The 25329-nt window shown below is 42.8% G+C and overlaps 1 protein-coding gene across 1 annotated transcript; it reads left to right on the forward strand.

Moving 5' to 3' along the window:
* Nucleotides 1-10844: 10844 nt before the first annotated feature.
* On the forward strand, nucleotides 10845-25053 carry LOC139479062 (small ribosomal subunit protein eS12-like). The gene is made up of 5 exons (XM_071261812.1): nucleotides 10845-10889; nucleotides 11020-11055; nucleotides 12997-13131; nucleotides 13713-13815; nucleotides 24852-25053. The coding sequence occupies exons 2-5, from the start codon at nucleotides 11039-11041 to the stop codon at nucleotides 25014-25016; spliced, it is 420 nt and encodes a 139-aa protein (XP_071117913.1). The 5' UTR covers nucleotides 10845-10889; nucleotides 11020-11038; the 3' UTR covers nucleotides 25017-25053.
* Nucleotides 25054-25329: the final 276 nt, after the last annotated feature.

The following is a 25329-nucleotide window of genomic DNA, read 5'->3' on the forward strand; positions in this document are numbered from 1 at the left end:
TTCGAACCCACAATCATAGGTTCCTGGCATGCCCAAGGGAAGTAACTCTGCACAGTGAATCACGGCACCTTAGACGACTGGGACACCCGTGCCCCCTTCCAGATTAGAAATGGTCCCAGCAACCTATGTTGGTCGTATGATTCGACTTAATGGATTGGCTGTTGAGGCTCGGTGACTTTGTTGAAAGTGTGTCATTGTGCCCAAATGGTGTAGATAATATCAATCACTGACTCATCTAATCCAGACCATTTACTTACAGGCTAATATCTTATAGCTGGACATTGCTATGTGTGGCATGTTATGTGAAATGACGTTTCAAGGCTACATCTTTCCCCGCCCACAGTGAAACCTTATTCAAAAGCAGGAAATAAACAAGAGAACCTATTTCTGGATAAAAGATATGCATCAGATGTGCTCAACACACCAATCTATTTGATAAAGTCATATGAAGGAAATATATTACATTCTCAAATGTTCTAAATTCTTTTCAATTGATGTCAGAACAAAACAATTTCACACAGGGCTCGATCACATATCAGTCATCATTTCCTGAAATCACCATGGTTACAGAGCAAGGAAACGAGCAGTGAACCTTTGCAACTGAAAGAGTGAATGAGTTTTGTTTTACGCCGCTTTTAGCAATCTTACAGCAAATATCACAACAGGGGACACCAAAACTGGGCTTCACGCATTCTTCCCATGGGGGGAATCGAACCCGGGTCTTTGGCATGACGAGCGAACACTTTAACCACTAGGCTACCCCACCGCCACTCAAGCAGTAGCCCTGAAACATCAGTACAAGAAATAAACAAGTTGCTATCCAGAAAAAAGTGTCACGTATTCATGTACTTCGACTTCCAAATGCCTATCAAAGACCTGTAAATGAGCTTTCTGTATTTGCTAACAATGTTCAGTGACATTTTGATGGGTATCACTCTCACAGGAACAATGTGTGTGTATTTGGCTGCTTTTATCAACATTCCAGTTATATCCAGCAAGGACTTTGCAATTTGTTCCCATGTGGGGAGTTGAACTCAAGTCTTTGGTGCACAAAGCAACACTTTAACCAAAAGGCTACTCTGCCCTAGCAGTGAGAACAAACAATGCACCTGAAGCATGGAGGTCTAAAACAGATGTTGATAGCCATGGCATGACTGGAAGCCTTTCAGCTACACTTGATGACAGCCTCCATCCCAAAATACACTGAACCATCCTTATCTGACAAGGCAGATCTTCAGAGTTGAAAGATTACTCTTACATCGTCTCCATAATTGCTGTGATACAACTTAGCGAGTGACATGGGGTTTAAGAGTGCTTTTGCTGTATTTCAGTCTAATCATGACAAGTGTAGGATGAAAGACAACTGATGCATATCTTAGACAATTACCACTCTGGTGCAAAGCCCGAAGTGATGCAGGTTAGGGCTGGCATAATCGGAATTATCATGGATGGGAAGAAATATTAACGATTATCGATATGAAAATTGTGTCACCGATAATCAATGATAATGCGTTACATAAACTATTGTGATGAAACAAAGCTTACATTTACCAAAACAGACTTGTTATTGTCAATAATGTTAATTGCTGAAGATGGAAACTGTTCTTGTTGTAACTCAAATGTGCACAAAATAATCCCTGAACACATGTGCCACCACTCACCAGTGGTGTGAAATATGTTTTTTGTGTGTATTTGCTCAAAGATACTTCTCCGATATTTATCGATAATTCATTGCTATTTAGTTAACGATTATTGATCTCTATGATCCAATGCAGGTCTTAGATCATATAGATGTTTCTGACACTGATTGAACCCAAAAGACAAACATGGTGCTGACAGACCAAGGATTATACTCAAGACAAAACTAGGATTCAAACCCACAACCGGCAGATCCTGGCATGGCTAGGGGATGCAACTCTGCACAGCAGACCACTGGATCTTATACTTGTAGGGTACTTGGAATGTTTCGGTTTTAGAATCTGACCCTAGAGATACTGCAATTTGATCAGGCAAGTTATAACCTTTGCTACAGAAACAGCTTTATCTGGTGGTTCAATTATCGCCAGTGTGAAATGTTGTAGATGGAGATATGAATAAAACATGCTCTTGGTGGCCGACAAATGTCACCTCCTGTTATATAAACACCACTTCATGTAGGTGGTGCCACAGTGTCACAGAGCGTGTGATGAATGTCAGCAGACCTTATCACAAGAGTTGCATAGAAATGCCAGTATACATGGTATAACACCATTTGGACATCCTGCATGATACATTTCCGAAATGGCTTCTTTGGCCACACAGGATAATTATCAGAAATCGCAACAATGTTCCAGTTCATGGGAACCAGTGGTTTTATGATTTATCATGATCAGTGTTGTGTTATAAACAATAACTGTATAACTTTTTAAATACTGGCACATAATGAAAACACATTATCAACTTGAACTCGGACAAGTGAAAGATTTCAGCTGTAAACACAGTAAATATTTACCTGCATGACAAAGAATGATGACAAAAATGATGACAAAAATGATGACAAAATTACATTGTGTTTGATTACCTCATGCCAAAATAGACAAAACAACTTAATTTCATAATTGTGGCCAAATTGTAAAAATATTACTGAAATCGGAATATTTGTGAGAACTGTTTTCTTCATTTATCATGGGGCTGGGTGGCCAGTCTAACATGGTCTAAGGCACAGCGATTCACGGTTCAGTTCCACCCCTTAGCCATGGCAGCAATCTATGATTGTTCAAGGCCCAGTTCACAAGGCAGAAAGTAGTCATTTAATGCCCCACTCATCAAAATTCCTGCTGTATGATGGCAGTCTGTAAATAATCGGGTCCGATGATCCATTGATTGATATTGTGAGCAACAATCCATATCTTGGAGTAAGATGACATGCCATCAACAAAGTTTTGTTTGTTTTTGTTTTCTTTGTTGTTTACGCCGCACTTAGCAATATTCCAGCTATTTGATGGCGATCTGTAAAAATTGAATCTGGACCAGACAATCCAGTGATTGTTATCAAGATCCACGCAATTGGGATACGATGACATGAATCAACCAAGTCAGCGAGGCTGACCACCCCATCCAATTTGTCACCTCTTACGAAAAGTATGGGTTGCTGGAGAATTGTCCTAACCCAGAATCCACACTGGATCACTGTCGATGAAGATAATAAAACAGCAGGGTTAGACTTCGCCATTCTGCTGGCCCTGTTGGAATTTTACAAGCCAAGGGTTTGTAGGCCATCGTTAAGATGCTTTGGAAAGCAACAGGTCTACCATTGACAGACTGTGGTGTAGTTTTAGTAACTATATAACCATGATAACATCAGTTTTAATCTGAAAGAAAATAAGTACAGAGCTCTCAAATATCATTGCGGGGGACACCAGAAATGGGCTTATAACTTTGTACCAATGTGGGGAATCGAACCCGGGTCTTCAGTGTGACGAGCAAACGCTTCAACCAGTAGGCTACCCAACCACCCCTCATCTCCTAACATGTACACTTGAAGTAGGCACAAGCAATGCCGGTGGTGGAGGGGTATCACGTGTTTAGTGCACATGGTGAATGTCCAGTCAGTTTGACCATGTGTTAGTAACAACATCCTTGAGTGAGTAGTCTTGAAAAATTTTATTATTTTGTCCATACTGTGAAATATGAATCATTTCCCCTGCTTTTAATATGTGTAACAATACTTTTATCAAACAGCACTTATCGCATGAATTTCACTTAGTAATGTTGGTCACATGTCTAAAATATTGTGATATGTATCAAAATACTTAGGAACACTCACTCACTCAACTGCATTTCAGGCAACAAAAATTGGAATTCTATTATCAGAAATGCAGAATTCTCCCTTTACCTTTGAAATACAATATTTGTTTTAACAGAAATATATAGAGGATATTACCGAGATGATGTCTACATACAGAGACAAATTTTAGCGTTCACCTATAAGTACAGCAAGTCGCAACAGCAGCGGAGCCACAATTTGTCGAATGACATCAAAAATTTTCAGCGATGACGTCGTTTCTAGTGTGACGTCATTCCGACCTCACGTCACAATAAGATTCAAATGCCGTCAACAATGCCTTCCAGATGACGGAAATAATACACTGTCGTCTTGTGACGTGATATGACCCTAGGGCACATATGATGTTAATGAACCCTGATATGTTTGCCCTTGTAGGTAATAATTCAGAATATGCCCTTGTTTATATCCTGGGATGCAAACTGGTACCAGGATGAGTGGGCTTGTCTATAGTTAAATGTCTAAAGATATGTTGAGGGCAAAGTCAAAGAAGTGTCCATACAATGCCTTTGCCCTTTGCCAATGCCTGGTGCTGGAATGGCTTGTTGAAGTTGATAAACATTAACACCATTAACCTGATAGGCTGCCATTACATAAGTGGACTCACTATCTAGGCAGTAGGTGGAACATTAAATATAGCAATAGCTGGCATCTTTGTTGCACAAGGCTATACATAGTTGGGTAGTAAAATATATATGTTACTGTACTACAATAACAAACAACTGACAATAAACACCTTTAACTATTTGTATTCTTTCAGAAATAGAAGTTGTTTGAAGGGACATGTAGGTATTCATGCAGAAAACATCCATTTTGTAACTTTACATCTGATTATAATCTACCCTATACATCAAGTCTCTAACACATGAACAACACTCCTTTCATGCCTAGCACAGTTTGTTTGTTTGTTTGTTGTTTATGCTGCACTCAGCAATATTCCAGCTATATGACGGCTGGATATCTGTAAATACATCCAGCGATTGACATCATGAGCAACGATCCACGCAATTGAGATACAATGACATGCATCGACCAAGTTGGCGATCCTGACCTACCGATCCCGTTAGTCGCCTCTTACGACCCTAACGCACTACTCAACATTGGAAGATGTTACCTTGAGAGGAAAGTGCAAACAATAAACCTTTTACTGCAATATACAATAGCGGTACATGTGCAGCTATTACGAGTGCATTTCCCTTTGACATTTCTAATTGATAACTTGTTAAAGTTCCTGGTGATTTAATAGTGTACATTCAACTTCTAAAATCTGTATATATTGAAATTGACATAGATAAAATAATGTGTTTGACCATCTTGATTATTAATTTTTTACCAAAAATGTCTGAACCCAACACAAAATTACAGTTTACAATAACCAAATACAAAGCTTGGAGCGTCTTTTGAAGTTTCGATTTTTTACGGTGATTGTATTGTGCACCATGTACAAAATCATTAACTGACAAGACGTGGTATCAGTAACATGTGTGTTGAAATAATCATGCAGATGTACACATGTACTGGAGTTTCCCCACCTGTGAACATCTGGGTCAGGCTCTGTGACCTGGTTGATGGTTACAAGTGAATATCTGTGATAGAATGGGTCTTCAGCAACCCATGCTTGTCGTTAGAGGTGACTAACAGGATCTGGTTGTCAGGCTCAGATGCATGTCATTGTATCCCAATTTTGTGGATCAACGCTCATTATATCAATCACTTGATTGTCTGGTCGAGAGCCGATTATTTTCAGACCGTTGTCAAATAGCCGGTATATAGATGAGTGCGTTGTTAAACAAACAAAACAAACTTTCAATGTTGTCAAACTTAAATAAGGACGTATGCTGGAGATTTTATTTCTAAATAAGCTCACACAATAGCCGTGGAAGAGATTCACTGATCGCCTAACACACGACCCCGTATTTTTTAAAAACAACAAAAAACATTGAAACACGCTTGCCTTGATTTACCAATATATTGTTTATCTGGCGTTATGTTTATGTTACTGCCACGTGGGCACCGCTACCTTGTCTGTATACCACCTACAATCACTTTTGTATTAATAAAATACTAACAACTTTTGCATGCGGAGGAACTTTAAATTTGAGGGAAACTTTGGCTTTACCATTTTGGAATATTCCTGGGACTGTTTCTGATATCGGATGGCTATGACAAGAATTGCAAAAACGAATGCAGCAGGAGTAAAGGCCGAACACATATTTCCATACGCGTGGCCTTGTCAATAAACTGATAATGTCGACAATATGTTAAAGATTTCAAACATAAACATAAGCTTGGTAAACACTTACCGTTAAACTTCAGCGCACCTGCTTCTAAACAAGTGAGTGTGGAAGGTCATATCCGGGTTGGAAGACGGACCGTCATACTACTTTCCTTTGACTTATTATTTCATGTAAATCTGTTAAGGGCGTCTGCCTGCCATCCAATTTGCATGTCGGAAACTATATAATCAGATGAGGGTTATTTATCCATCTTCGGGGCCTGCCACGAACAAAGTGTTTTTGTGCTTAATTTCACATGTAAACATTGAAACCCACTGGGTTGACTCATCCCTTTTAGATATTAAACCTAACAGTAGAGACCAACACAACAATGATTCTTACAATAAACGATGCGGCAGGATAAGAAAGCTATAACATAACATAATAAGAAAGATACATTTATCAACACATAAACAAAAAGTATCGCACATGACAAATATAAAAAAACGCACAAGGTATGGACAGAGTTACCTCCCTTACACCGTAGGGACCTCATAGCAACGCATATAAGAAATATACTTATGTAACTGGAGTGGTTTAGGTGAATGAATCACTAAACGCAGGTTGATTTGTGGATGCCAGTTGTTGCCAGAGGCCCTGTGAAAATAAATACACAGAGTTAAAATATGCACAATACCTACACATGCAAATAAATCATTACATTATAACTTATTAATAAATATTAGAATCTTATATATGATCATATACATTGTTATGATCCATCGTAATTAGCATGATTAGTTTTATCTTACTGTACTCTAAATATTACAGGAGATTTATCACATAATAAATTGACAAACATAGTTTATCAATAATGGGAGAATGATGATAAATGCATACACACAATTTCAGTACATATCACTATAAATACATACAAAATATAAATGTCCTCACCAGGTGTATGACACTGTGCCCTATGATGTCACAACATCAGACATCATTTGCTTTACCGGGACACACCTGAACATAAATATATATATAACATGATTACAGTGTAACATATATATATTCTAATCACTCACCTCATCATACAGACATACATTCATACATGTGCAGTTAGGTGCAGAACTTTAATTTACAGGTAAATAGCTCCAGTCTATCAATAAATGTACTCATTATGCTTAGTTACACAATAAGTTAAGTAATATCAACATGAAAATGCTAGTTAAGATTATCTATTAGAAACATACTTACATACTTAAAGTATTTAAGCAAATTTAGCCTAACTACATTTATCTGAATACGATGACTGATATGATATATATTTATCACACCTAACAATATAAGTACTATTAAAAGAAGTTAAAAAAACATACAAATGCACCTTAACAAACCTTTCAAAGCACTAAATAAGAACACATAAATATAGAATTCAAACAAACTAACCTGTGACAGTTGACTGAATTATTTCAGCGATGAACCGACAACTTGTCTCCATACATAGTCAAATATAAGTGTAAATTCAAACTGACGAGTCCCATAATGCACCCTGTCACTGAAAGTTAGGGGCTGGGGCTAGACTATAGAGACCAGAGAAACAATAGAGAAGGCAAGCGCAAGGGTGACTGTGCTATTGTAATAGTGAAGCAGGTTAGATTGGAGGGTAGACTGAAACTTAGGTATTAAAATAAGAGGTGACCTTAAAATACACTTGATGATATGTACATAATTACATAATACTACACTTACATTGTTTAACATTCAAATAACAAGTCATCTTTATACTTAAATAGGTAGGGATGTTTCCATTCACCGACGATATGTTTCAGGCCCGTAGTCGTGTGCGTGCGTGCGTGCGTGCGTGCGTGCGTGCGTGCGTGCGTGCGTGCGTGCGTGCGTGCGTGCGTGCGTGAGTGAGTGAGTGAGTGAGTGAGTGAGTGCGTGAGTGAGTGAGTGAGTGAGTGAGTGAGTGAGTGAGTGAGTGAGTGAGTGAGTGAGTGAGTGAGTGAGTGAGTGCGTGCGTGTTGGGATGGGGGTGGGGACATACATTTTTTAGTTCGTTGTGCTGGGTGTCCCATACCATATCATCAATCACACTGATTCAGAAATTTCACAAAAGACAATTCAAAAGACAAAAAACTAGAAAGCATATTATTTAATCTAGACATGCATATAAAATAATGTTGATTCAAAGTTCGGTTTCGAAACAAATACTCATTGGTATGTAGATGTTGGAGGGGATGAGAAAGATTCTCTTGTAAAAAATTGTTAATAAAAACAAGTTCGGTGGTCCCAACTACCATAGGCCTGTGTTTCAGTATGAGTGAGTGAGTATGGTTTTACGCCGCTTTTTGCAATATTCCAGCAATATCACGGCAGGGGACACCAGAAACGGGCTTCACGCATTGTACCCATGTTGGGAATCGAACCTGGGTCTTCAGCGTGACGAGCGAAAGCTTTAACCACTAGGCTACCCGACTGCCCCTGTTTCAGTATGATGTCAGGATACGTGAGCGGTACCAGAATGGAACCAGATTTGGTGAAAACGGCAGCGTTCTGTGACAATAATAACAACACAACCTCAGGTAAGTATTTCATATTTCATTAACTTTCCTTTAAAGATAATACGCCGTGGCTGATCAGTATAAAGAGTGTACCTCATGTAATCAAAATTCTCCAAAGGAAACCATAATTATCAATCAGAATCGATATTTAGTCGTCTGCGTGACACACACTACCTTATCAGAACTGACTCAATCTCATTAAAATCAGATTTTAGTTCTCGCTATCGCTAAGCAAAGCAGCGGCGAGAACGTACATCTGATTTTAATGAGGTGAGGTGAAATGGGGTTAACGTCGCGTCCAAGATTATTGCGCTTATATAGCGACGTGCATGCACGTACGTGTGTGTGTGTGTGGCTGCTTGTACAAGTGGCTGCTTGTACTTGCCGATTTATAGTGCTAGCCCACTGAGATACCATGCAGCAGTTTAACATGAATTCCTCACTCAGACACAGTATACTGACTCCGAGCCGACCAGTCCTTGTTTTAGCCCCTAATGCCGAGCGCCAGACAGGGTAACAACAAGTACCATTTTTTAACGTATTTTGGTATGACGTGGCCGGGGACCGAACCCCGAACCTTCCGCTCTCTGGGCGGATGATTTTAATGAGATTGAAATTGACTATCCACACAATACGTGCGACACCGCGTTTAAAGAAATGGGTTTTGTTTGTAAGTATATTTTGTTCTAAATTGATTATATTGTTTGCTTAAGTAGTTTGTTTGTGTTACGAAACGCAGACAGGACGACTGTCATAGGTAAGTATAGTAATATTAGCTGATCGAATTTATAATCTAAAGATTTGTAAAAGTAAAAACAAATACTAGTATTAAAAGAATATTTACGTGCTCCTGCATGTCAAATATATGTATGCTGAATTATATATAATTGTTGTTATTTTTCAAAATATTTCCTTCTGTTTATAAATCATATTTATAGTGCAGTTTTGTGAATGAAATTTTGTTACGTTATCGCCAGCACCTTACGGGGTAAGGGACTTAACAGACTTTAAAAGTACAGTTTCCATTTTAATAGTCAGTTAACTCCCATACCCCGAGAAGCTGTATCGCTTCGTGCATATACCTGACCCCATGGGAAGGGGGAGCAGGTCAAAGCGGCGTCATGTCAGAATGGCCTCAAAAGATAAAATCAAAACGGTCACAGAAAAAGTCAAAACGGCCACATGGCCATAGTCAAAACCACCCGAAAAGTCATGGGGGACTGAAGACAAAGTCAAAGTTTTAAGGCCGTTCTAACCCAATATCCAAGTGTAGTGTCAATAATGGAGATACGTGGACAATCCCGTTACACAATATCATAGTGCTATCTTACATCCACCAAACTGAACTAACAATGGGCTGTTATCAATTAACAAAGGTCGTATTTATTACGACATATTTTGTTATCCATGGGAATGGGATTCTAAAGAATCATATTTTGTCCAGAACACTAGTTTCAAATCCATCATACATGTCCATTGATACCCAGGAATTTGTTAATCTAATTGCTATGACTACCAGTATCTTTCTGTGTTTGATTGTGGGTCAGTAATTGTATTTTGAAAATAAAATGTTTACTATTAGGAAATATCCAGATATGTATATAATAGTATGGAACTGTTCATTCATTATTGTGTGTGTGTGTGTGTGTGTGTGTGTGTGTGTGTGTGTGTGTGTGTGTGTGTGTGTGTGTGTGTGTGTGTGTGTGTAGGGGGGTGGGTGGGTGGTGAGATGAGGGGCGCTTGGGGAGCGGCGTTTATGGGATTGGTCTTAGACTGTGTCATAATTTGTCGACCCCACCACCAATTTATGTATAATTTTGTCATTTACCCCCTCTCATGTTACACACACCCCTCCCAGTTATAAATTACCAGTCCCTAAAAAAATTCCAAAAATAAACAAACTGTGTCATTTTTTCATGACGACGGTCTGTTAATATTCGAGCCTGGATCAGACAACCAAGTGATTGAATTCATAAGCACCGAACACCATGACATGCAATAAACCGACCCTGAACACCAGATTCATTTAGTCGTCTCTTACGACTAGCATAGGTTGCTGGGGACTTATATTCTTTTACCGGGATCCTCGCGTGTGTGAGTTATATGAATAAGTAACACGCTCTCACTCATGAGCTTTTTAAAAATAGATAACAGCCACCTCAGTGCCACAACTCAACATAAAACACAATTATATGTTGTGAGGGAAATATCCTTGAACTGTCCCATAAGGCACCTCTTCGCCTTTCACTTCCTTTTCTACGAAGACTTCGTTCACGGGATATCATTGTAAGGGACCCTTGTTTGAAATCGACATTAATCGCTGTTATTACGAGTGCATCAATGAAAAATATAATGACAATTAATAAAGGAAAGATTGTTCTACATTTATACATGCTTATTTTCTGTTTGATTGCAGAAGGACGTCCGCAATCACAATGTCAGATGCGGAAGGGTACGTGTTATCACGTGTGACTGTGTTTTTTTGATTACATAACAAGAAGCCGGCAACGTATGTTACGTCACCTATTACATTCAGTTTAATGTGAACTGATGTACACAATAAACAATAATCAGTTTTAGTTAATTTGCTACAACAAGAGTGCCACATTCCACAGCCACAGGTTTGGAATAGGCTGAGAGCAGTCATACCAGATTAGCTTCACATTTCTTTTTTATTACCGGTAACCGGCAAATCCGGGCAATTGATTATTTTCTTGAAAACATTGACGTTAACTCACTATATGTGATGTGTATGGTACACAGTATTTTATCCGCAAGAGACTACCTTGTGAATGAAACGTTTAAATACACCTAAACATATTTCACATGTTCGCCTTGCAAATGATGAAAAAGAACAGTCAACAGCATTCATCAACATGTATGAAAACGTTTTTACTTCAAAAAGTGAATTATTCAAAACAGAAGAGTGTGTGCCTTGGCAATCATGTTATGCTAATTCATGTTAACCTGGAGCGTAGCCTGGTGGTTGAAGCATCGCTTGTCACGCTGAAGACACAGGTTTGATTCCCCACATTTTGATGTTGCTGGGATATTGAGAAAAACTGTGTAAAACCTAACTCAATCATGCTAACCTTGTTGACCTTGTCAAAAGCTTTTGTGCAATATGTGTTTTGGAAACTTAATTTTGAAGGTACACACAAGTTGGGCCACTGACTCACTATTATACTAGACTGCCTCCGTGGTCTAGTGGTAGAGCGTCCGCCCGGAGAGCGGAAGGTCCGGGGTTCCATCCCCATGTGTCTGAAAGGGGTATTCATGTTAAACTGTGGCATGGTATCTCAGTGTGCTAGCACTATAAATCGGCATCAGTCCAGACTAGTACAAGCAGCCACACAAACACGCACACATACATGCACATCACTATTTAAGTGCAATAATCTTGGCCGCGACGTTAAACCCCATGTCACCTCATACTATTATCCTGTCCCTGATCGCCCTGTTTGAAGTTTCACTTGCCTATAGCCTGTCTTTACAACCCTTAAAAGAAGTTCATGTTCTACCTTTCATAATCGTATTGTTTTAACACAACTGAATTTGATTATCATATGATTGCAGTAAAATGAAATTATATCATTTCTTATCAGAAAGTGATTATTGACATTATGTACATGTAAAACTGGACTCATCTTGGTTATATTGATCAATCACAACATGAACAGTGTGAGTCTAAATATGAAAAGATCAGTCGCATTTGTCTGTTAGTTACTTGTTTTGTTAAATCTATGATCCATGTTTAAAACATTTGCAGATAATTTTCTGTGTAATGTGATTCATGAAAACAACGTTGGGAACAGTGTGTTTTCAGCTAAAATTATGTCTTGGTATTTCTTTTTCAAATGTAAACTGTTCAAGTATTATGTGACACAAAGAATGAAGGAACATTCAGTGAAATAACTTCACTTTGTTAAGCGTAAACAAAGAAACGCTAATAGGTTTGAATTTCAAAACACACAAAAAAGTTCGTTGATTGGTTGAATCTACAAAACTTCCTTGAATGTTAGACTGCCTTCGTTCCCTATGGTAGAGCGTCTGTCCAGAGAACACAAGTTTTGGGGTTCAATCAGTATTAAGGGGATAAAATGGGGACTGGTTGGCTAGAGTCTGTATACTGTGTCTGAGTGGGGTGTTCATGTTAAACTGTGGCATGGTATCTCAGAGGGCTAGCACTATAAAATCAGCATTAGTCTGGACTAGTGCACACAAGTGCGCACGTACACACGCGCACACACACACTGACACACAAACACGTGATACTTAACCCCACCACCTCGCCACTAATGATAACTATTTATGTAAGTACTTCTGAATTGGGGTGCAGGGATACTTAGAAATGGGAAAGTTGTGTTGCTGATGAGGGTGTTTGGTATTTTAGAGATGATGTTCCTATCGCCGCCATCGGCGGTGGTCCAATGGATCTGTTCACTGCTCTACAAGAAGTATTGAAGACCTCCCTCATCCATGACGGACTAGCAAGAGGACTCCATGAGTGTGCCAAGGCACTTGACAAGTAAGAGAACTTGTACATTCATGAGTGATTAGAAGGTTCAATATTCAATTGCATACATGCCTCTTGTCTATTAGTTTCATGTTTCCATTTCCCCATGGGAACCAAGGTTAAAATTGATCCCCATTACGCTATTGCTTATAGTAAGAAGCAACTTAATTGGATTTCTGGTCTGGTCCAGATTTGACAAGATATGGCTGAAATGTTTGCTGATAGTGGTGTAAAACTAGTTATGTATCATTCTCAATTTAGCCAGACATCCCAATTTGGAATTTTCTAAAAATGTTTGTCTAAAGTTGTTATAGCTATTCTGGAGCGCTATTAAAGTGCAAATATTCATTGACGACAATATTGTTACAATTTTAACACAAAAAGTCTCTTCCCTACCATCATTTATTTCGTACATAACCATATGATTCACAAACTCTGTATTTATGTTCCTGTGTACAAGCCTGTATTCCCCAATCAGTTTTGTCATGACGTGACTAATAATGTGTAACAGTTTACAAACAGACAAGGGCGATATATTTGCACTGGCCAAATTTCATAAGTGTGTTTGCAGTGAAGGACAAATCTTGTTTCAGACGTCAAGCTTTCTTGTGCATCCTGGCAAACAACTGTGACGAACCAATGTATGTGAAGCTGGTGGAGGCCCTCTGTGCTGAGCATGGAATCAACCTTCTCAAGGTGAGGGTTTGGGGATATATCATGACATAGGCAGGCAGCGATGGCAAGACTGAAGGGATAAATAGAACGAGCACCCTGTCAGTCATTTTATTACCGTTGGTTCAGTGACTTACGCAAGCGGGTTCTACCGAAATAGCAGAGTTTGGCGTGCTTGTCAAAGGTTTGAGCAGGGGTCCGGAAACTGTCATATGCGCCGGACATGTCTGATTGGGTTGTAACACAAAGATTATCTACACCGACAAGCTTTGTTTGTTTTGATTGCTGTAAATACATCGTACCTGCATGATAGTCCAAGCGGTCAATCACTGTAATGAGTTTACACTGATTAATCGAGGATTAATTACTGAGAACATCTTGTTAATTTGAGTGAAAGGTGTTTACAACTGTACATAAATACCTTGCATCATCATCGATGTACCTCATTCGCCCCTTTCGGAAACACATTAAATGGCCTGGCCGGGCCCGTGTGCGAAATAAGCATCAGTCGGAAAGCGCACGTTAAATCTCCAAAGTAAGTAAGTAAGTAAGTAATGTGCCTCATTATCCTCACAATGCTACAATACGTAACCTCAGTCAAGAAGCGAAAGCGTGACGACGGCCAGTCGACCGATGCAGATCAGTCGAACGGATCTGCCAAACCCTCAAAGTCTGGACGATCATTTTGTAAGTCGTTGCTAACGACTTTCACTTGGTTGACATACAATGAGGATTTGCAGATTTTATTGTTTTCAGTAGCTAGTCGTATATTGCATCTTGATTGACCGCCATTTTGCTTTCTGTGACGATCGATATCATATTTTTTTATGGTCAATAATTAAGTACAGATGAAAAAAGTATTCAAATAACTATTGCTATCAACAATATTTTAGTATTCGTGATTATATTATCTGTCTTGTTTTTAAATAATCTCTAGTTTTTAAAAAACCTTTTCCCGTGAGGTCACGTGATAACCAAATATGGGATAATAGTCTCGATCCAAATGTTACAACGCGTATACAGATATAACTCGTGAATATTAATTAGACCGTTCACTACGTTAACAGATTGTTATTATAACAGACACAAACGTATGTTTTCCATGTATATCTAAAATGATATTTGTTTTTAATTGTCCGGTGAATTAAACAATTTAAATTGAAACAATTCATAATGCATCATATTATGAATACGTAACAACTTGTAATGTGTGTGAAAAGTCATACTAAAATACGCTATTTGAAGGGGGCATGGCCTAAATGCAAATGTCCGATTGGGATTTTAAATTTTCCTGACCCCAGGGTTTGAGATATTTTAGTACCCGACTACAAGTGGACATGCACCTTGTCTCAAAATGTCATTACCTTATTCGACGTAATAAGCGCCTAGGGCGCTCTCAAAATTAGAAATAGCGGGCTCTACCAGTTAAAAGATCGTAAATTTCGTGGTTTATGGTGACAGCCAGAAATGTGTTTAGATGACTGATATATTTTTCCTGGATTTAATTGCCCATAATTAAGGGTGCATATAACACGAGTGCGTATTATACACGAATAAATAAGTCTTGTGTACATTGATCAATCGGAAGGGGTGCTAATTGAGATTGTTCACTAGCCAATATATTAGCAAATATCGCCATGGGCACTTGTTAGAGCGGGGCGCTTATTACGTCGAATACGGTATATTCCTGTACAGTCTATGAACAACTGTGGGGCCTTGGGCAACATGTGACTAACAGTAAGAAACATCTACTCTGCAAAGCCTTGGTTGGCCATATGTAGGTTTACTTGTCTTGTTCATATATCTGTTGGTAGAAGACTAAACCTGTGATGAAAGAATATGCTCCCTCTTCTGAAATGATATGAGGATTAGCTTACACAATGTCTGAGGTTTACAGTCTTGATTTGTTCATTGGCAATATATGTATACATCATGGCTGACAGGGAAAATATATTTACTTAGCTTGGTTTCAACCCGTGTCACCTAAATGTTGCAAAGTAGTGGATTTTACCCAGGTTGCCATCACATTTGTTGGACACATGCTGATTTTGTGTTATACCTGATGCAGGCCCATGTGTGAGCAGTTTCCTATTTTCCTATTTCCTCCTGTAGCATAACTCATATTTCCCTCAATGATGCATCCCCTTGTTGTTTAACAGTGGTAGAAATTAACATTTTAGTCCACTAGTCCTTACAATGATAACATTAGCAAAATCCTTTAAAATGGCAATTCTCTTTCTGATTAAATCCTCCTTGGGGCACTTATTGCATTTTCCTTGCTCAAGAAAATCTACATGACATAGTTGTAACCATTTTCCTTAATAAAAAATGTTACCACACAAAAAACTTCGTTTTTGTATGATATACGACCACCCTTACGGGGCCTCACCACCAACGGCGCCTCACGCCAGGGGGAGCAACTCTCACCCAAATCACTTTCCTTATGTCATCTGTAAGAGACAGACGTGTTGATTTTTCACACAAGACAAAATAAGAGAAATCTATCGTTCGACAAGAACCATGGCTGACCAAACTGTATGTATGGTACATTTCTTTCATTGCAAAGGCGTAATACCTCGCATTGTGAAGTTATAGAGTTGTAATTGACGCCACGTGCACGGCACCTTTGAATTCAAATGGCCGTAATGGCGTCCATATTGTAGTCCCACGGAGCTGATACATGTAACACCAAGGCCATTAAGAAACGGCTTGGGGTTTTGTTATATCATACAGCATTGGACTACAATTTTTTCCTTTACAAAACCCAAGGTGGTGTGTTAATTTATAAACTACACTTACCTTTTTTACGGGTTTTTTCATCTTAGCGCGTAACACACCCCTTTGGTGTTATAGTTAAACTACGACATTGGCTATTAGTATCGCGTTACAAATCGCATTCTACATTACGCCTTTGCTTCTAGTTTCACAATTTATGCACGTATTTTTCCGATCTTTATATCGCACTGATACACGTTAATACCCTTCCCGCCCACCTCAGAAATTACGGTCTTGTTTACAAAGACCTTCAAACTGTGTACGGGTTGTTCTAAGACAGGCACGAACGCTGCCTGATATGTCTGGCGGAGGACATTGCCTTTACCCCCCAAAAGAGACAAGTTGACTTGTTCCACTTTAAAGAGGTCTATAAAGGCGGGGGTAGATATCAGATCTACTAAGACATCCCCCCCCCCCCCCTCCCCATCTAAAAAGGGTAAAAAAGCTGCCGAGATTGTCTCCCCCGCTCCCTCTCCGGGGGCCGGGGGAGAAGGCTGGAGGGTCCCCGTAGTAAGCACTGCACCCTCTCCTGCACTGTCTTTGGCAGACTGTTCTGCGTTACTTAAGTCGCCGATGGCGTCGATGATGGAGGAGGTGAAGTCTCGGCTCCGGAGGAGCTACGGGCTGAGCCTTCCCCGTTGTCGGCGCCGGACGCGGCTTCGAGATCTGTGTTATGCCCGGCGTCGGCCGAGGCAGGCCACTTGATCTCGGGGACGATCCGAGACCGGGCTTCGGCTCCGGCTCGAGGTCGCTCCCCAGCGGAGGGGTGGCGGGCGCCGGCCCGTGCACTACCGACGCACAATTTTCCCTAGCGGAGCCAGACGCCTCTTCCGAGGCCGAGGCTTTCACTAGTGGATTCGTAGCCCGGAGCCAGGGGGGTTCCGTTTGTCTCGGGGACGATCCGAGACCGAGCTTCGGCTCCGGCTCGAGGTCGCTCCCAAGCGTAGTGGTGGCGGGCGCCGGCCCGTGCACCACCGACGCACAATTTTCCCTAGCGGAGCCAGACGCCTCTTCCGAGGCCGAGGCTTCCACTAGTGGATACCTGCCCCGGAGCAAGGTTGGTTCCCTTTGTCTCGGGGACGATCCGAGACCGAGCTTCGGCTCTGGCTCGCGGTCGATCCCCAGCGTAGTGGTGGCGGGCGCCGGCTCGGCCCGTGCACTACCGACGCACAACTTTCCCTAGCGGAGCCAGACGCCTCTTCCGAGGCCGAGGCTTCCACTAGTGGATACCTAGCCCGGTGCCAGGTGGGTTCCCTTGAACCTCCGGCACCTCGGCACCGGGACTCGGCACCGGGACTCGGCATCGGGCCGGGTGCAGAGGCACGTGCGGGACAGGATTGTCCAGGTACTGCCTCAGGTGGCTGCGCCCATGCCAGAGTCGGAGACACCCAACTTGACTAAGGTCAAGCAGGGCCGGCTGTTGCCCCCCCTTTCCCGCGTGCGGTGCGGAGTTGAAGGCTGCTTACATATGCTTCGAGGAGCAATATCATAATGCATGCCAACAGCTCCGTGTGTCCGTACACTCCGCGTATCTGTCGGCTGTACAGAGGGAGTTAGCGGGAGAGGGGCCGGTCGACTCTTCGGAGTTGGCCGCGCAACTAACGGAAGTTCAGTTATCTTACGCGGGACGCTATTCGTAGCTGTGCCTCGCAGATGATGTGCGCTGTTATGGGCATGCGCAGGCGGTGGATGTCGGTATCTAAATACTCGACTTACACATGCCAAGACTTACTTGCTTTGCCGTATAAGAGGGTGCCACCCTCTTCCCTGGGGCTCAGCAGGTGGTCCGAGAGGCCGCTCAATGGTATACTTCCATCAAAGACTCATGAGGCCATGTTGGAGGTACCAAGCGTTAAAACCGCGTAAGCGGGCCTCTCCAATTGTCCCCCCCTACGCTAACGCACGGGTCAGACGTCCACACCTGCTTGGAAGCCGCCGCTTCCTTCAGGTATAAGGGCGCCGGGAGGAGCAAGAGAGGCACGGGCCGGGGCAAGGCAGCTGGTCGAGACCAACAGCTTATTCGCGGGGCTGGGAACGATGGGTTCCCATTAGCGCCCGAAGAGCCCCGGGTGAACCCACAGTCGCAAGTTATCGAACTGCCGACAGCCGGGGTTCACTGCCTCCAGCCGGATGTCCCCGTAGGCGGCCGACTGGCTCTATTCCTGAAGGAATCGGAGACAGTTACATCACAATCCCCGGACCCCGTCCATTTTAAGGGATGGCCATTTGCCTCGGTGGAAACATCATCCGCCCCTCCCCTTCTCCGGGATAAAGCACACTCCGGTGCCTGCTACCCGAGAGAAGGCGGAATTCCTCCGTGCCGAGGTCGACGCACTTATGAAAGCTGCGATCGAACCGGGTCCCGAGGGACAGGAAAGCGAGGGCTTCTACTCGACTTGTTTCCTAGTCACCAAACAGTGATCTCACCTGTCGAGACAGGAGAATGGCTAACGTCAATAGACTTAAGTACGCCTATCTCCACATACCAATACACCCCGAGTTCAAGAAATACCTGAGGTTTTCTTTCGACGGGAGGTGTTATCAGTTCAGGGTTCTACCATTCGGGATCTTCACGGCCCCGAGGGTGTTCACCAAGCTGATGTTGAGTCCCGCCCAAGTGGCCAGGTCAAAAGGTCGGTTCTGCCATCCGTACCTCGACGACTGGTTACTAAGAGCTCTATCGCAATCCCTGAGTCAGATAGCTACACAACAAGTGATAGATATTCTGATCACGCTAGGGTGGATGGTCAGTCTCAAGAAGTCAGATCTGAGCCCCACTCAGAATCTAGTCTTCCTAGTGGCTAATTTCAACACGGTGAGAGGACGTGTATCTCTGTCACAAGATATCAAGTCCCTTAAGCGCAAGTCACGCTGCTCGTACATAGCTCCAGTTACTGGACAACATGGCGGCGACAGTGGATTTGGTCTGGCGGGGCGCTTGAGAATGAGTCCCATTCAACAAGCACTCTGTCGAATTTGGGCGAACTCGGAAGATCTCGAGACTGTGCTCGAGACTCCGTATTGGCTCATTACACACCTCCAGTGGTGGACCGAGGTCGGGAATCTGTCCCGGGGGCTCCCCCTCGACACTCCCGTTCCGTCTCTCACAGTTCAAACAGAAGCGTCACTCTCCGGCTGGGGAGGCGTTCTGAATGATCACACTGCCTCGGGACTATGGTCCCAGCAGGAGATCAAACTGCATATCAATGTGCTAGAACTGAGAGCGGTCAGGTTGGTGTTCCAACGCTTCCCGGGTCTGCTTCGTGGCCAAGTGGTTCGTCTAGAGATGGACAACCAAACGGCGATGACTTACATCCGGAAGCAGGGGGGAACGGCGTCTCCGTCGCTTCGACGAAAGACGTGGCAGTTCCTACTATAGTGCGACTCTCACGATATCAGGGTGCTACCTGTTTATCTCCCGGGGGTGGACAACGTCCGTACGGACGCTCTGTCTCGCCGGATCCTCGCTCCTCACGAGTGGAGGCTCGACCCGGGGATATTCGGGATTTTCTCCCTGTTATACAGGCCGTTACAGGTGGATCTGTTTGCGTCTGTGATGAATCACCAGACACCAACGTTCTGCTCCCGAGTCCACGACCCGAGGTCGGTGGCACCGGACGCCTTCCAGCTAGATTGGACGGACAGAATTCTGTGGGCATTCCCCCCAGTACCTCTGATTTCCAAGGTCCTGTCTCAGCTAAGCACTCAGCCTGCGCGACTAATTGTGCTCCTGGCACCTCTTTAGTCGGCGCAGAGTGGGTTTCATGTAATACTCAGGTTTCTGTCTCAGCCTCCTGTTATATTACCTTTATGACCGGACCTCCTATCCCAGAACGGGGCCCTCCACCCGAATCCCAGGATTCAATGGGTGGCTTAGCCACTGTCAGGAATCGCCTCCAGAAGAGCGGTATTCCTGCACGAGTTGCAGACACAATACTGGCTTCGCGGAGAGATTCGACAAACGTTCAGTACGATAGATAGGCCTGCTATGCGCCCTGGTGTGTCGATAGAGGGATTGCAGATCTTTTTTTTTTTTTCTGCATAGCAGGTGTGGACAGGATCCGACCGCCAGTCCGGCGGATCAGTTCCCCTTGGGACTTGTCAATCATTCTCGATTGGCTGTCCGGTCCTTCCTTTCGGGATCTGTCGTCTCTCTCTCTTCAGCTGTTGAGCTGGGAGACGGCGTTCCTTGTGGTGGTAACGTCCGGCAGACGGGTAGGCGACATTCGTGTTATGTCAGCCGATCCCGAAATAACTGTCTTCCATGCGGTCGATAAATATCACCGGGACAGAGTCAGTTTTCGACTACCGGACTCTTACTGTCAAAGGGTCGCACACGCTTCCACGTGAACGGCTCCTATTGAGCTACCTGCTCTTTCACAGCCTTCCGCGTCGGGGACCACTGCAAGACATGCTCATGTCTTGGATGTCCGCACGACTCTCATGGCCTATATCAGCAGAAATATTGGTGTCCGTAAGGATAACCAACTATTTTGCTGTTACGGCGGTAGGAAGGTTGGCTCACCTGCGAGTAAACAATCTATCTCGAGGTGGATAGTTTCAACCATTTGTACAGCGTATACGCTTACAGGCAGGGACCCCCCTACCAGGTTGAAGGCTCATTAGGTTAGAGCAGTGGCTGCGTCAAAAGCGTACGCCGCGGCTCTGCACATTGAGCAGATCTGCTCCGCGGCTATTTGGAGCCAGCCGAGCACGATTCATCAAACCTTACCAACTCGACAAACACTCAAGCGAGCGTACTCGGTTTGGTCAGTCAGTTCTCCGAACGGGGCAAAGTTCTAATCTCTAGCCGATTGAGCATTCGAGATTTTAGACAGTCCTCCGGTTATACTGCTCGGTAATGGTCCGGATTTTATCTTCTGCGGTCGATAAATATCAGTCCTTACTACTCGATAATACTCGTATTTTGCGCACGCGCTCCTTCGATCCTCGGGGACCCTCTGGCCTAGCTCAGCGCTGGTTATGGTCTCTCGTGATCTATGCCCCTATATCACTTGTTCAAAAAAAGTGTGGGGGTGGGAGGTGTTTCGAATTCTCAACTTATGACAAGCCGCGAAAACAGGCTTTATCATAATATATGGTCGACCACGCCCTGTCTCTAGCCCCCGCCTTTCGACGGTGGTGCCTCACGATAAGGTTGGTTCCATTTATTGAACTCAATATTTTATTCTGTTGAATAATCAAATATGGTGTATTTATTTACGCCTGTTGCTGACGGATGCCACTTCCTAGATTATATTTGGGAGTCTGTCCTGATGCAATAAGTGCCCCAAGGAGGATTTAATCAGAAAGAGAATTTTACAAACCTGTAGAGGTTATGAATTCTCTGATGAAATCCTCCTTGGGGCACGGCCACCCACCTCCCCACATTCCGTCAGCATTTGACATATGGAAAGTGATTTGGGTGAGAGTTGCTCCCCCTGGCGTGAGGCGCCGTTGGTGGTGAGGCCCCGTAAGGGTGGTCGTATATCATACAAAAACGAAGTTTTTTGTGTGGTAACATTTTTTATTAAGGAAAATGGTTACAACTATGTCATGTAGATTTTCTTGAGCAAGGAAAATGCAATAAGTGCCCCAAGGAGGATTTCATCAGAGAATTCATAACCTCTACAGGTTTGTAAAAATTTCTAGTGGTCCTTATGATACCTTAACTATTTTGCAGTTTGGCAAGGACTACAGGACTAGTGCCAAATTCTGGTTAAGATATATATAATGTTCTTACACCATCTAGTCTTATTTGAAGTCTTGGAACAATAGATCTTAGATGTCAACTATGTTATGCTAAAAGGTTTTTGTTCATTCTGTTTTTTTAGTTGATTAACGATATGCTATCCTGTAGAGCCCTGGTAATGTCCAGGGCCCACTTGCATAATGCGATCTTAGCGCTAAGACGATTGCAACTCCCATGCTTTAACATAGGCTTACAATAGTCGTAGCGCTAAGATCGCTTTGTGAAAGTGGGCCCAGTTTCTATCAGCTTGATTTGGCCCCCCTTATGGCAGTCATTTTATGCCATTAGTTTTGTTCAAACTGATGCCCAAGACATTTTGGTTGGTAAAATAGAGATCTTTCTATGTGGCAATATGCATAAAGCCAGTGTCTGTGAATCACAGATCCAGTGATGAAGACACATGCTCCCTCTTCTGAATCAGGGTGAGGATTAGCTTTTACAGTGTCTGAGGATCAGCTGATAATTTCCATGCCCAAGTGGCTTTGGTGAAGCCTAGTGGTTAAAGGGTTCGCTTGTCACACTAAGTATCCAGGTTCGATTCCCCACTTGTTTGAGGTCCTCCATCAGTTGCATGGATTTACTCACAAGTTGCCTGACCCGTGAAGATCCGGGGTAGAATAGGTCTTCAGCAACCCATGCTTGCCGTAAAAGGCAATTAATGGGATTGGGTGGTCAGTCTCGATGACTGGATTGTCTGGTCCTGTTAGTCACCTCAAGTGCTTGTGAAGACATGTTACCATATTTGCCGTTTTAAGAACCATGCTCCATTTACCAATGTTTGAACTAAGTTCAACCAACACTGAATTTCTGAAAACAAATGAACCTGTGTATGGTTTTTATATAAGCATCCCCCTTTGTAAATTTCCTAAGCAAACATGGTGTTAATTCTGTCAGTACAGTATATGTTGATGTCTTCATGAAAATTAAACCATGTGGAATTGTGTATGTGATTGGAAGGTATTGGATTTTGTCAGGTGTGTGAGAAATGAATCTGATCCAGTGATGAAGACACATGCTCCCTCTTCTGAATCAGAGTGAGGATTAGCTTTAACAGTGTCTGAGGATCAAGTAGCTGATCAGGTCAAACTTGGTGCAAGTGCCCTGTGAAGATCCGGTTTAGAATAGGTCTTCAGCAACCCATGCTTGTCATAAGAGGCGACTAACGGGATCGGGTGGTCAGGCTCATTGACTTGTTGACGCATGTCATCGTATCCCAATTGTGTGGATCGATGCTTTTGATGTAAATCACTGGATTGTCAAGTCCAGACTCGATTATTTAAAGACCGCCATCATATAGCTGGAATATTGCTGAGTGGCGTTAAACAAAAAACAAAACAAATTATATCCCATTTTCAACCATGATCAATCTGTTTGACACAGACTGTGGTATTAATGCTTTTGATGGCATCCTTATGTTGACAATATGATGACACTATCTCAGCACCATTCCAAAGCCACCATTGCTCTGTGGTGGTGAATCATACTTACACGTTGACTTGTGATGGTCATAGTGAGAAGATTAAATATCCCCCATGTGATTTGACATACAGAATGTTTGTTCATTAGCAGTCAAATGTAGTTAGTTTGACCTCAGAAAATTGTCCAAAAGTCAATGTTTGAAAATGTTGGCTTCCCAACTATGCATCTGTTGCAACAAAGCAGTTGAGTAGCCTAGTGGTTAAGCATTTGCTGGTCACGTAAAAGGTCTGGGTTACATTCCCCTCATGGATACAGTGTGTGAATGTCAGTTTTGGTGTCCCCAAATGTGATATGATGCAAATATTGCTAAAAGCTTCATAAGACCATACTGTCACTAATCTGGAGGGGCGGTCGGGTAGCCTAGTGGTTAAAGCTTTCGCTCGTCACGCCGAAGACCCGGGTTCGATTCCCGACATGGGTACAATGTGTGAAGCCCATTTCTGGTGTCCCCCGCCGTGATATTGCTGGAATATTGCTAAAAGCGGCGTAAAACCATACTCACTCACACACTAATCTGGAAGAAGGGGGCACGGGTGGTCCAGTCGTCTAAGGCGTCGCAATTCGCTGTGCATTGTTGCGTCCCTTGGGCATGCCAGAAACCTATGATTGTGGGTTCGAATCCCAGTTCGCTCTGATTATGTTTCTAGGTTTGTCAGCACCATACCCATGCTCATGGGTTTCACTGAAGTGGAAAATGTCTGAGACTTGCATTGCTTCGGGCTTCCTTCACATTAAGCTGACACGCTGTGATATAACTGGCGTTAAAAGCGGTGTTAAAGCCAACTCATTCCCTCTGCATCTGTTGCAACAGGCAGTTGGGTGGCCTTGTGGTTAAAGCATTTGCTGGCTACGACAAAAGCCTGGGTTTGATTCCCCACATGGGTACAATGTGTGAATGTCATTTTTGGTGTCCCAAATGTGATTTGATATGCAAATATTGCTAAAAGCATAAGACCATACTGCCTCTATACTGTTAAAACAGCATGATTTTTGTTTATGGTGTTTTCTGTCAACCCATTTCTTCAGTACCTTTTCATAAGCTTTTCTGCTTCAGGTTGATGACAGCAAGAAGCTGGGCGAGTGGGCCGGCCTATGTAAGATAGACAAGGAAGGCAAGGCCAGGAAAGTTGTAGGTTGCAGTTGTGTTGTCGTCAAGGACTACGGAAAGGAGTCCCAGGCCTTGGATGTCCTCAATGAATATTTCAAGACCAAAAAGTAAACATGTAAAGAGCTGACAATAAATGCAGTGAAGTAAATGTTGGTTGTTTGTTTTGTTCTGAAATCACAAATCACCAGATAAACAGAAGTCCGAAGGACTCCTTGCTTGTATGAGTTGTCACAGGGGCCTGCTTCCTTTGGGACCTGGTTAAAATGATCACTCGTGCTGTGGCTAAAGAAAATAATAGCCTTGGTTCCCAGGCACCAGCTGCATCATCATAACGTCTGCTGCACCAATTCTTTTTCTTTCTTTTTTTAAGTCTTTAGTACAAGGCCAGGCTCCAAGACCTGGCTTCTAGGGGGGTCTTTTACCC

The sequence above is a fragment of the Haliotis cracherodii genome, unplaced genomic scaffold, assembly GCF_022045235.1.
Source record: "Haliotis cracherodii isolate W230 unplaced genomic scaffold, xgHalCrac1.p SCAF_4, whole genome shotgun sequence".
Classification (NCBI taxonomy): Eukaryota; Metazoa; Mollusca; class Gastropoda; order Lepetellida; family Haliotidae; genus Haliotis; species Haliotis cracherodii.

What these genes read in the sequence shown, in the direction of transcription:
- LOC139479062 (XM_071261812.1), top strand. An exon ending in TGTGCCAAGGCACTTGACAA is followed by an intron (nt 13,132 to 13,712) that starts GTAAGAGAACTT and finishes ATCTTGTTTCAG; the next exon opens with ACGTCAAGCTTTCTTGTGCA. An exon ending in ATGGAATCAACCTTCTCAAG is followed by an intron (nt 13,816 to 24,851) that starts GTGAGGGTTTGG and finishes TTTCTGCTTCAG; the next exon opens with GTTGATGACAGCAAGAAGCT.